The sequence below is a fragment of the Hylobates moloch genome, unplaced genomic scaffold, assembly GCF_009828535.3.
Source record: "Hylobates moloch isolate HMO894 unplaced genomic scaffold, HMol_V3 SCAFFOLD_18, whole genome shotgun sequence".
Lineage (NCBI taxonomy): Eukaryota > Metazoa > Chordata > Mammalia > Primates > Hylobatidae > Hylobates > Hylobates moloch.
This window is the reverse complement of record NW_026652293.1, coordinates 29,929,198-29,942,264: the sequence shown is the minus strand read 5'-3', so window position 1 is coordinate 29,942,264 and position 13,067 is coordinate 29,929,198. Positions and strand designations below refer to the sequence as shown.

The 13,067-nt window shown below is 37.4% G+C and overlaps 1 protein-coding gene across 15 annotated transcripts in view; it reads left to right on the top strand.

Moving 5' to 3' along the window:
* SMG7 (SMG7 nonsense mediated mRNA decay factor) overlaps positions 1-13,067 on the top strand; it is an 82,945-nt gene that overhangs the window by 22,997 nt on the left and 46,881 nt on the right. For 9 of the 15 annotated variants that reach the window (XM_032136390.2, XM_058430949.1, XM_058430948.1 and 6 more), the window contains 2 exons: positions 6,470-6,606; positions 7,585-7,723. The exons of 4 other annotated variants lie outside the window; for them this stretch is intronic. In XM_032136390.2, the coding sequence (XP_031992281.1) occupies positions 7,608-7,723 (116 nt within the window). In that variant the 5' untranslated portion in view covers positions 6,470-6,606; positions 7,585-7,607. The remainder of the gene's footprint in view (positions 1-6,469; positions 6,607-7,584; positions 7,724-13,067) is intronic. 2 more of the 15 variants (XM_032136393.2, XM_058430950.1) reach the window with 1 other exon arrangement.

The following is a 13,067-nucleotide window of genomic DNA, read 5'->3' as shown; positions in this document are numbered from 1 at the left end:
CTCTTATGTTTCTAAAAAAATGTATTTTTTTCACCTTTGGTTTTAAAGAATATTTTTGCTGGATATAAAATTAGAGATTGGCATTTTTTCCCTAATATTTTAAAGATGTTATTCTGTTATCTTCTGGCTTGTCTTTTTTCTGATAAGAACTTAGCTAGCCATCGTTCTTATCGTTCTTTTTTTTTTTTTTTTTTTTTTTTTTTTTTTTTGATGGTGTCTCGCTCTGTTTCCCAGGCTGGAGTACAGTGGTGCAATCTCGGCTCACCACAACCTTGCCTCCCAGGTTCAAGCGATTCTCCTGCCTCAGCCTCCCAAGCAGCTGGGACTACAGGCGCACGCCACCATGCCCAGCTAATTTTGGTATTTGTAGTAGAGACAGGGTTTCACTATGTTGGCCAGGCTGGTCTCGAACTCCTGACCTCGTGTTCCACCCACCTCGGCCTCCCAAAGTGCTGAGATTACAGGCGTGAGCCACCGTGCCCAGCCTCTTATTTTAATCCTTCTTGGGTAATATATATATATTTTTTCTCTCCTTATCATTGTTTTTCAACGATTTGATTCAAATGCCTTTGTGTGGTTTTCTTTTGTGTTTAAATGCTTGTAGTTGAGCTTCTTAGATTTATAGGCTTATAATTTTCATCAAATTTGAATCCTGCAACTGCCATTGAAGTCTGTATGTTCATTTCTCCTGTATAATTCACGTGAGAAAATATGGTAAACCTGTGTTATCTGGTAATTGTCTCATTAATAAAAAAATTTCTAAAATTAGGATTTTTGTTTTACATTACGTTGAGGAGGAAGGGAGAGTGAGGAAAACAACTAGAGAGAGAACTCCTGGGAAAGAACTTATGCTAGAAGCTAAAATCAGGAGGATTTCTTGAAGAGTTCTTTATCAGATTTAAGGGAAGTAGCATGTGGGTGTGTCTTATGCTGTTCAAAAAGGCAAACTGGGCCAAGCGAGGTGGCTCACGCCCGTAATCCCAGCACTTTGGGAGGCCAAGTCGGGCGGATCATGAGGTCAGGAGTTCGAGACTAGCCTGGACAACATGGGGAAACCCATCTGTACTAAAAATACAAAAATTAGCCGAGTGTGGTGGTGCATTCCTGTAATCCCAGCTACTCGGGAGGCTAAGACAAGAGAATCGCTTGAACCCAGGAGGCAGAGACTGCAGTGAGCCCAGATTGTGCCACTGTGCTCCAGCCTAGGTGACGAGCAAGACCTTTTCTCAAGGAAAAAAGCAAACTGAATAAATCATAAGCAATGAGATATTTACACTTTAGCTTTTAATATATGAACTGTTGAAAATTGAGGCCTGTCATGCATTGTAAAATAATGAGCAGAAAAAGTTTGGGCTCCAGAATTCTGATACTGTGCCTGGATTTGAATTCTAGTCCTAGCACTTACCATCTTTGTGGCATTGGGCAAGTTTCCTAAAATCTCTAGGTGTTTCTTTAATCATAAAATTGAAAAAATGGTTATAATCTTAGGTTGTCATGAAAACTAAACCCAGGATGGCTTATGTTCTTCACTTGTCATTTAGTAGATCCCCAATAATTATTAGTTATCTTTCCTTCTTTATATATTAACTTTTTATTCTTTAATTCAGGGACTTTTTTTCCTTTTAAATATATGCAATAGTTAAACAAGTCCCTATGGCCCTCATGAGACTGTTTACCCATTATGTTTCTCTACTGGATCTTTTCTATGTTGTTGTTTATCCCATCCTATTAAAAAACATGTTACGTATTCCATCTTAAAAATCCTTTTGACCCTCACATCTCTCTGTAGCTACTGCCTCTTTCTTTTCCCAGACTGTGTTGTCTAAATTCAATTTTAACCTCAGTTCCTATCCTCTTATAACAAGATCCTCAGTGACTTCCACATTACTAAATCCAGTGATTAGTTCTCAGGCCTCATTTTACTTTATTTTTCAGGAGCATTTATTGATTCTGCCCTCTTTTCTTGAAGCTTTTTCTTTATTTGGCTTCTGGGACACTTTGTTTAACAAATTTACCTCCTACTTCTCTGGCCACTGGTTCTCAATCTGTTTACTATTTGTTTCCTTCTCAGTCTAGCCAGGAGTGTCCAGTGTTTTGACTTCCCTGGGTCACATTGGAAGAAGAAGAATTGTCTTTGGCCACACATAAAATACGCTAACACTAATGATAGCTGATGAGCTTTAAAAAATTGCAAAAAAAAATCTCAGAATGTTTTAAGAAAGTTTGTGAATTTGTGTTGGGCTGCAGTTAAAGCCGTCCTGGGATGCATGTGGTCTGTGGGCCATGGGTTGGACAGGCTTAGTCTAGCCCTTAAATATTGGAGTTTCTCAGACTTGTTACTCTTAACACTCCCTTGGTAATGTCATCCCGTCTTATGGGCTTTAACGAATATCTATATGCTGATGACTCCCAAATGATATCTGTACTCCCACTCTCCTCTGACCCCTTTAACAAAACCCTTTAAGAAACTACCAGTTAATTACATTCATGTCATACCTTTGCTTAAAATGTCCAAAAATTTTGCTTTGTGGTTTCCCATATCTCAGACTATCGAGATCAAGTTAAGTCTGACCTGCATAGTCCAAAACAACTTTGCTCAAATATCTGGGCCCTCAACTGGAATGGCTGTGATAGCTAAGAAAACTGGGTCTCTCTTCCCAAGTAGTCTGTCATCCTCAGCTTCATAGTGTTTTGATGGTGTTCCAAAAGGGCAAGCCCAAATGTGCCAGTGTCTCAGTGTCACATTTACTGAAGTCCAGTTGGCCAAAGTGTCACATGACCAAACCCAGGGTTGGTAGGAGTTCCAGGGGTGCAAATGCCAAGAGGTGTGTGATTCATTGGGGGCAGTTAATAATCTATCAGAGGTTTTATATAATCTACATCTGGTTTAACTTGTTAAATTATTTTTATTTATTTATTTATTTATTTTGAGACAGAGTCTTGCTCTGTGGCCCAGGCTGGAGTGCAGTGGCACGATCTTGGCTCACTGCAACCTCCGCCTCCCTGGTTCAAGTGATTCTCCTGCCTCAGCCTCCGGAGTAGCTGGGATTATAGGCGCCTGCCACCGTGCCTGGCTAATTTTTGTCTTTCTAATAGAGAGGGGGGTTTCACCATCTTGGCCAGGCTGGTCTAGAACTCCTGACCTCATGATCCCACCTGCGTCGGCCTCCCAAAGTGCTGGGATTACAGGCGTGAGCCACCGCACCCGGCCAAAATTATTTTATTATTATACAGCACCCATTTCTTTACTCAGGAAAATAATCAAGAAAAAGAACTGTCTAGATAATTAAATTGTCATCTGGAAGTATGGCCTAAATAATGGCTCTTGTGAGAATATCAAGTTTGACTTTTGAGTATCTTTTGTTTTTCAGTTTCAGAGAGTACCTGGAAGTAGAGAATGTACTATTTGTACCACAATAATTATAGAATATTTTATTTTGTTAAATCAGACAGTATCTTAAATATTGTTGCTAGTTGAGTTAATTAACTTGTCCATCTTTCATGTTACCTACCCATTCCAAGTTAGAAAGTTGAACTTTATTTCTCCCTAATCTAAAATTATATGGAGTTTACATTTTTTAAAGCACTGTTTCAGCTAAGTGCAGTGGCTCGTACCAGTAATCCCAGCACTTTGGGAGGCCGAGGCGGGAGGATCTTGAGCCTAGGAGTTCAAGATCAGCTTGGGCAACATGACAGAACTCTGTCTCTACTGCAGATACAAAAATTAGCCAGCTGTGGTGGCATGTGCCACTAGTTGCAGCTACTTGGGTGGCTAAAGCAGGAGCCTAGGAGGTTGAGGCTGCAGTAAGTCATGATTGCACCACTGCCCTCCAGCCTGGGCAATAGAGTTTAAAACAAAAAACACTGTTTCTTTTTCCAACCTTATTTTTGTTCACTGTCACCTGTCAAAGGATATGGTTACACTCTTGTTTTCTTTTTCCTTTAAAGCAGCTTTAGGTTTACAGAAAAATTGCGAGAAAGGTATAGAGATTTCCCATTTACCCCTTGCTCACACACATGAATAGCCTCCCTTATTATGAACATCCCCCATCAGAGTGGTACATTTGTTATAACTGATGAACTTATATTGACACATCACATTCGCCCAAAGTTCATTTTTACATTATAGTTCACTCTTGGCGTTGTATACTCTGTCGGTTTGGACCGTGTGTAATGACATGTATCCATCATTGTATAGTACAGAGTATTTTCACTGCCCTAAAAATCCTCTTTGCTCCACCTGTTCATTCCCCCTCTCTTCCCCTCCAACTCCTGGCAACTACTGATCTTTTTACTACCTCCATAGTTCTTGCCTTTTCCGGAATGTCATGTGGTTGGAATCCTATGGTATATAGTCATTTTAGATTGTAACACGCATTTAACTTTCCTTCATGTCTTTTCATGGTTTGATAGCTCATTTCTTTTTAGTGCTAAATAATAATCTGTTGTCTGGATGTACCACAGATTATTTATCCTTTCCCCTACTGAAGGATATCTTGGTTGCTTCAGTAGGTGAATGGATAAATTAATTTTCAGTGATTATAAATAAAGCCGATATGATATTCATGTGCAGGTTTTTGTGTAGACATCAGTTTTCAGCTCAATTGAATAAATACCTAGAGGTCATGTGGTAAGATTATGTTTAGCTTTGTGAGTAACTGCTAAACTGTCTTCCAAAGTGACTGTACTATTTTGCATTCCCAACAGCAGTGAATGAGAGTTCCTGATGCTCCACATTGTCATTCGCATTTGGTTTTGTAATTGTTCTGGATTTCGACCATTCTAATAGTGTAGTAGTAGATCATTATTGTTTTAACTTGCATTTCCCTGAGACATTTTATGTGGAGCATCTTTTCACATGCTTATTTGCCATCTGTATTATCTTCTTTGGCGAGGTGTCTGTTAAGGTTTTGGCTCATTTTTTAATCGAGTTGCTTGTTTTCTTATTGTTCAAGAGTTCTTTGTATATTTCAGATAAGTCATTTATGAAATGCGTGTTCTACATACTTTCTTCCATTCTGTGGCTTGTCTTGTTCTCTTGACAGCCTGTTTTCTCCATATTAACTTCTTGTACTTTGTCTTGTAATGTTGTCCCTTTGTCAGTTTTTTCATATTCTTACCGTTTCCAAATAAATTTGGTGTGCCATTACTTACATTAACACTACTTTTAATTCTAGTATCTACTCATATTTTTGCTTTCATTTTGGTATCCTTCTTGTTCAGAATTCTGTTAACCTTTTATCTGTATGTGCAAGCATCTGATTACTTTGTTATGTCTTCTAAGGTGGTCTTATCTGACCATTTATATATTGAGATACTAATTTTAATCTGTTTATTATTTCAAGAAGGTACAGGGGTTGTTGCAAAAAAAGGACTATTTTTAAAAAAGCATTGGGTTCATTGCTTTGGAAAGCATTGTTTTGGCATACCTTGTTTAATGTAAAAATTGAGATGAGGGGAAATAGCTTTCCTGTTGTTTATGGCTTAACCTACTTTGCTTGTTTCATTCATTTGGGTTGTGAGCTTATGTTCTGTTTGAAGTTTTAGATTTTGTATTTCTGCAGAAATATTTAATGTTCTGTATATATTATATAGATTCCACTACGGTGAAAACAAAATGTGAATTTCAGAGAGCCAAGTAAATGATTATGTATTTCTCTGATTGACTGTATAAAATGGTAGGTTTTCTTAAGAAAAAGTATGTTATTCCTGGTTCTCAGATGGCAAACCTTTCAGATTGCTTTTGGTGAAGACTTTTAAAACTGTTGTCAGGTTTGAGAAACCTTGAGTTTTTAGGATCTTTCCCTTTTATTGAGAAACTGTTTAGTCCAAATTAACCTGAATTTATTTGAGCAACTTGTATGCCATGCACTATGTGAGGCACTACATATGCATAATTGAATAGGACAGTCTCTAGTGAAGGAAATGTGTACACAAATAACTTCATTGTAGTCCTGTGAGTCCAATAATAGATGTGGGCATTAAGATGCACTGGGAGTACTCAGCCAAACTAAGACCTGCTTTTAGGAGTTACTGAGTTTAAAATACAAGAATGGGTTAACCAAACAAGGAGGGAAGTGGGAGGGCATTCTAGGATGAGTGAAAAAGCATGAATAAGGATACTAAGGGGCAAAACAACAAGCAACTAAAAGTAATTCAGGTTTATTGGATCACAAAGTGTAAAGTGAAAAGCTGTGGCACTTTATATGCTATGCTGAGGAACTTGAGTTTTATCATATTTTCTCTCATTCTTTTCCACTAAAGTGCGACTAAAGTCACAGGAGATTGAATACATGCTTTGGAAGTATGGCAGCAAAGTGTGCATAGACCTGCCACATATTTGAAATTTCTCCTAAGACATATTTTATTGTGAAGAATTATGAAAAATGTTCTATTCTAGAATTGATTAGTGTGAGTTCTTAAGTTCCTAATTTATAGACTAAGGATAATAATAGCATTTACCTTTTAGGATTGCTGGGAGGAGTAATAACTATAAAATGATAATGACAATAATGGCCAACATTTTTTGAGGGCTTACTTACCAAGGAACATTCCTAAGTGCTTTACTTCTGTTACCTCATTTAATCCTCAAAACACCTCAATGAGGTAGGTATTTTACTATCTCCATCTTATTTCTAGCAAAACTGGGGCATAGAGAATTAATTCACCTAAGGTTACACAGCTAGTAAGTGGCAGAGCTTGGTTTGAACCTAGGCAGTTTGAATATAAGACATTCTTACTATATTATACTCCCATTTTATGATATGCATATAGAATATTTAGCTTTGTATCTGGCACGTACTAATTATAAACATAAGCAATTATCAATAGCAATAATAATAACTTACTTTGTCCAAATCTTTGAGTTAAATTGAAGTCCCCAAGAAATTGTGCTGTTTTTCTTGTGACTTGATTTACATCTGACATACCACTGGGGTGCAGAAAGTGTGACTCCCAAAGCCATGCTTTTAACCACTGCTGCCTCCTTCCTTGTTGGTCTGTCTCTACATTAGATTTTAAATCCATGGCAGGGACCATATTGATTTTTTTCATCATGGTACACTTAGTCCTTAACACTGTATCTATGATATAAAAATAATCAAATTTGTACAGTAAATGAGAATCGAAAAACGTGACATTTTCAGCTGATCTTAGCATTATTCATACTACCTATAATTGTGTTTTAATTGTTTTACATATTTTTTACATAATTGTTTTGTTTTACATATTTTTTCTTCAGTAAGGAGTCCATCTGCTTCCGTGTTCTACAGGGCATTCTCACCCTGGTCTTAAAAGAGCTCTGCTTGGTAATCGGTATCTGTCCTGTAGTAATCACTCAGTTTTCAGGCAGTAAGGAACATTAGAATAATATTTTGGTCTATAGCTAGAATCTGTTAGAAATATATGAGACAGAATTTTTAAATGTTTGTTCTAAGAAACATTAAACAAAAAAAGAAAAAGGCTTTGACATTTTTCCTTTACCTTTCACATTAAGTCATTTCAAATAAAGATAAAATAATTTTCTTCATAGGAGTTCTCTGTTATTGTGGGTTAACTCATATTTTCCTCCTCTCCTCTATCTAGAATGTCTTAAACCATTCTACCTTATGAGAAATTGGATGTTCTTGCAGATAGTCATTGTGGGAGAAAACGTTTCATTTAAGTCCCAGATGAGGACCGAAAACTTGAAATCAGAGGAGCATCTGAAATCAAGTAATATTAGGTAGGATGAAAATTACAAGGGATTTCTACATGTTTTTATTCCTTTTGGAGATGTGTATTATTCATACTCTGTGAATACTAATAAAATTAGAAACTTCCTGAAGCATTTGATTTTGGCCAAGATCGGGATGGGGCATGCTAAAGTTTTATTATTTATGTGACTTCATGAGAACCTTGGCTTGTGTTTACTTTGTCTCGAGCATTTATATCTTGTGGTCCAAGGAAGCTTTTAAAAATTTTACTAAAGTAGATTTTTAAAAATTTTGTTTTATATGAGGTCTCTGAATATTTATGATAAACATAGGGACATGTGATTTATACATCATCCTTTAGAATGAAAATTTCTGTGTTTTTTTTTTTTTTTTACATACTTAGTAAATCATGTGAGTGTAGGTAACATCAGCTTGGAGTTCTGTATGTCAGCATGGATGCAATCAAGCCTCCCAAGTGCCTGTAGAAATAGGTGTATGATAGTATGCTAGAGAAGCCCTCTTGTATATGTGAATTAGTAACTTGCTACAGCAGCTTATAATGACAGAAAATGCAAAGATGCTTGATCTCAAAGATGCAGCTTTTAACTGAGAGATGATAGTTGCCTCTACGAGAGTGATACTTCTAGCCTGGCCATTTCAGAAGGCCTTAAATATGTTTATGAGCTCTGGGGTTTGGAACTAGATTGCAAGGGTGGAACCCAAGCTCTGCCATTTCCTAGTTATATGACCTTGGGCAAGTTATTTAACCACTCTGTGCATCTGTTCCCTCATCATCAAAATGGTCATAATATTATTACTTACCTGATAGAATTGTTGTGAGAATCAAAGATTTAGTAATATATGAAAGCTAACTCCTGGCAAATAGTGAGTGATTAAACTATATTATTATTTGACTACTGGTTAATTCTTGACAGATGAGTTTAGTCTGTTATCAGTTAGTGTGGTATTTCTATAATTTATAATTGTCTTGATATATCAGGTCCAATTTTAAAAATGTATTTGTTAAATAATGTAATCAGCACTAATGTTTGGAGAAAAACAAAAAAAATAACATCCTGACTCAATTATTTTGTAATTTTTATGTATCTGCCTCTGGTTTTATTTTCTATTTCTACTAAGAACATGGTCTTCATGACATCTAAACTGTTTTTCTTTTGTCACTTGTGGTGGTAGAAGGACCTAGGGTTTTTTACTACAACTTTGAAATGTCTTTTTCAACCCAATGTGCACCTTCAAAAGGGATCTCATGAAGCAGTGAGGGGAGGGAGGGACACCTGACTAGCCAGTCAGTAACCAGATTAGCAAAAGTAATTTGTTGGTCATTGAACTATTCATGTCACAATCAGATTACCCCTCCTTATTCAAATGATTGTTTAGGTTCTTTTATATAACTTACTTGTCTTATTTATTCCTCATAGCAACTTTGAAAAGTAGTTTGTATCCTCGTTTTATGGATGAGGAAACAGTCTTCTTAGAAGCTCCAAGATAGCACTACTAATTTGTAGGAAAGCCCAAAGTCAGACCCGAGTCTTTTTGCTTTTTATTATTTTCCATTACATAAAACTGCCTCCTGTATGGTTCATATTTTATCACTCAATAATTCAACAAATTCAACAATTTTTAGTGAACAGCTGCCATGGGCCGAGGCATTATTCTAGTTGTAATGGCCCTCATCTTTTCCATCACTCCCAGTGGCTCATCTTTTTAGTTGTATTCTAGGCATATGTCTATCCTTGCACTGAACTTTTATTGTATTGAAATTATGTACATGCCTTTGTATCTGTCACCTTACCTAGAGTTCCTTAAAAGTAGGTATCTGCCAGTGTTATCATTTTGACTATTTAGAGTAAAAAAAAAAATACTTATGTTAATTTGTACTTACTGGTAGTATTTCCTTTTTTGAATTATCAGTTTGGTCTTCTGCTGATTTTTCTGTTGATATCTTTATTTATTTATTTATTTATTTATTTTGAGACTGAGTCTCGCTCTTGTTGCCCAGGCTGTAGTACAATGGTGTGGTCTCAGCCCACTGCAACCTCCCATCTTTCGGGTTCAAGCAATTCTCCTGCTTCAGCCTCCCGGGTAGCTGGGATTACAGGCACCCGCCACCATGCCCAGCTAATTTTTATATTTTTAGTAGAGACAGTTTCACCATGTTGGCCAGGCTGGTCTCAAACTCCTGACCTCCGGTGATCTGCCTGCCTCGGCCTCCCAAAGTGCCGGGATTACAGGCGTGAGCCACAGCACTTGGCCAATATATTTATGTATTAATTTTTCCATTTTGTCTAGTCCACATGGCTCTCAACACTTTCTCTGCATTCTTTTCTTTGTCATTTTGTAATTATCCCAAATATTTACCATTCTCCTCAGCTTATCCCCCTCTTACTTTCAGACACAGATCGGATCTGCCTTATCTCTGAAATTGAGGAAATACAGCTGTAAATTCTCTTGACATCTCCCTACCCCCAGTATTTCCTAGTTCTAACACATCTCTATTTAACCTTACCAACCTCCAATTTTATCCTGACTCTTTTTCAAGGCCAGTCCTCTTCCCGTCTGAATAATATCATTCTTATTTCCTTCTGTCTCTTCCAGAACAGTGCTGTCAGTTTTATTTTCTCCTATTTTTTATTTTTTATATTTTATATTTCTCCTTCAACCTATTCATTTCTCCCAGTTTCTTTCCTTTATTCTAAACACTCCCAGGGGTCTCCCACTGGGAGAAAAGAAAAAAAAAAGAAGAAACTTCTGTTTAGCCATGGCCTCCATCTCTGTCTCTTTACACAGCCCAGCATCCTAAGAGTTGACGTAAACTTCTCCCTCTTATTTGTTCCTCAACCTCCTGCATCCTGATACAATCTTTTCTCTGGCAAGGCTATCATTTACCCTTATTTCACCAAATCCGACACACTTTCCAGTCCTTATTTACCTCATAGTACTTTTCTGCTGCCTGTGATATTGATGACTACTCTTCCATTTTGTTCTCTTATTTTCTATACTCCACTCTTCCCTTGCTGTCATACTATTCACCGATTTCTTCTTGGTGTTCTTCATGGAGTGTCTTTCATCTGCCCTTTAAAAATGATAACAGAGAACTAGCTCCACCCTTCTGAGTTTGTGGGCAGTTACATTTACTCTCATGGTTTTAACTGCCGTCAGTGTACTGATCACGTCAGTGCTGTATCCCTAGTCTCAAGTCTCCCCTGTGCTTGATACTTATCTCTGAATGCCTGCTTACGCATTTATTAATTCAACAAATTGAACACGTTTTTAGTGAACAGCTGCCACGGTCAAGGCATTATTGTAGGTGTTATGGGTATAGCCTTGAACACTATCTTTTTGCATTCTCTACCTTCTCATATACCCAGCTGGCCAAACTAACAATCTGGGAGTGACAGACTCTTTCCTCTGCTTTATCTTCCTTTGTTTTGGCTTAACTTACCAGGTATTTCTTGAATCTGGGTTTTTCCATTCATCTGTATTACCACTTCCTTACTTCAGTCTTATATCTATAGTAATCTTTCTAAAATGTAAATCTAACAATGCTATGCTCTTGCTTTAAATTCAGCACTGGTTTCCTATTAAAGGACAGAATCTAAACTCCAAGGCATGTCATGCAAGTCCTCTCACAATTTGCTCTGTCTGGATTCTTCAGCTTCATTATCTGTGGCTTTCTGCCTTGCATTTGATGCTCACTCACTAGCTTAGCCTTTCTTTTTATTGTTCTGTTATTTCTTCTGCTTGGAAGAATAACTCCTTCTCATCCTTTGAAATTCTCAGACCAGTGTTGGTCCTTAATAAAACTAGGTACACATTTTTAAATAATATAAATTATGGAGCGAATGTTGTGGTATAGAGTATTGTAGTGTTGGGAGATTTGAAAATCCTTCATGAGCCCTAAAGTGCTGTAAAGAGAAAGCAAATTAGTATTTTTATTAACGTGTGCAAGAAAAACTCCTTTAGGAGCAGCATCTTCTGTAGATTTTCTTTTCCAAATGAAATTCAACAGTAGAGCAGTATGATTTATTTTTCTCTGATTAATATTGTGAGACTTGATGTTTGTGTGGGTGTACACGCATGTGCACATTAAGTGCATGCCTACTTTATGTCTGGCCAATTATTCAGCATAAATAATTATGATTAGATTATTGTGTTTATGGTTATGATTGAGAAATGCTGTTATTATCCCAAGTATTCGTTAGAACTCTGTGAAACAAGTGAACAAATAACTTGTGGCTTTTGGTTAAATTTCTTAAAAAAAAAAAAAAAAAAAACTCCCAGCGTGTTCTCCCAAAATAAAAGAGAGTGATTTACTTTTCCTTAGCAGCTGTGAGTTTAGAAGATGTTGAGTTATATTCCTGAATTCTGCTCAAAGGGGATCGGGAGTTCAGGCAGAAGGAATCTCCCATTTTATGTGTGCCCTGATTTGGAAATATTTTACATTTTTAAACCATGAATCTTAGACTATATATTCTTTTTTTTTTTGGAGACAGAGTCTCACTCTGTCACCTAGGCTGGAGTGCAGTGGCGTGATCTTGGCTCACTGCAACCTATGCCTCCCAGGTTCAAGTGATTCTCCTGCCTCAGCTTCCAGAGTAGCTGGGACTACAGGTACATGCCACCACGCCAGGCTAATTTTTGTAATTTTAGTAGAGACGAGGCTTCGCCATGTTGGCCAGGCTAGTCTTGAACTCATGACCTCAGATGATCTGCCCACCTCAGCCTCCCAAAGTGTTGGGATTACAGGCGTGAGCTACTGCTCACAGCCGTTAGGCTATATATTCTTTTTTTTTTTTTTTTTTTGAGACGGAGTCTCGCTCTGTCGCCCAGGCTGGAGTGCAGTGGCGCAACCTCGGCTCACTGCAAGCTCCGCCTCCCGGGTTCACGCCATTCTCCTGCCTCAGCCTCTCCAAGTAGCTGGGACTACAGGCGCCCGCCACCACGCCCGGCTAATATTTTTTGTATTTTTAGTAGAGACGGGGTTTCACCGTGGTCTCGATCTCCTGACCTCGTGATCCGCCCGCCTCGGCCTCCCAAAGTGCTATATATTCTTAAAAGAGATTATCCTGTATTTGTTACCTAGCATTGTTACATAAGTGCTATATGTAATCAAGATATTTGTTAAAGAAGATAACCCAAATTTTAGTATTTTCCTCTAGTAACATTATTTGAAAAATTATCATAAAATGGTTAAGTATTGAAAGCCCCAGTTCTATGGGTTGTTACTATCAAACATTTCAATTTTTTTTTTCTTATACTCTTGTGTAGGAGAGGAACTATTATATAATATAAAATGATGGTTAGGAGTTATACTCTGGAGCCATATTGATTATGCTACTTCTACTACTTACT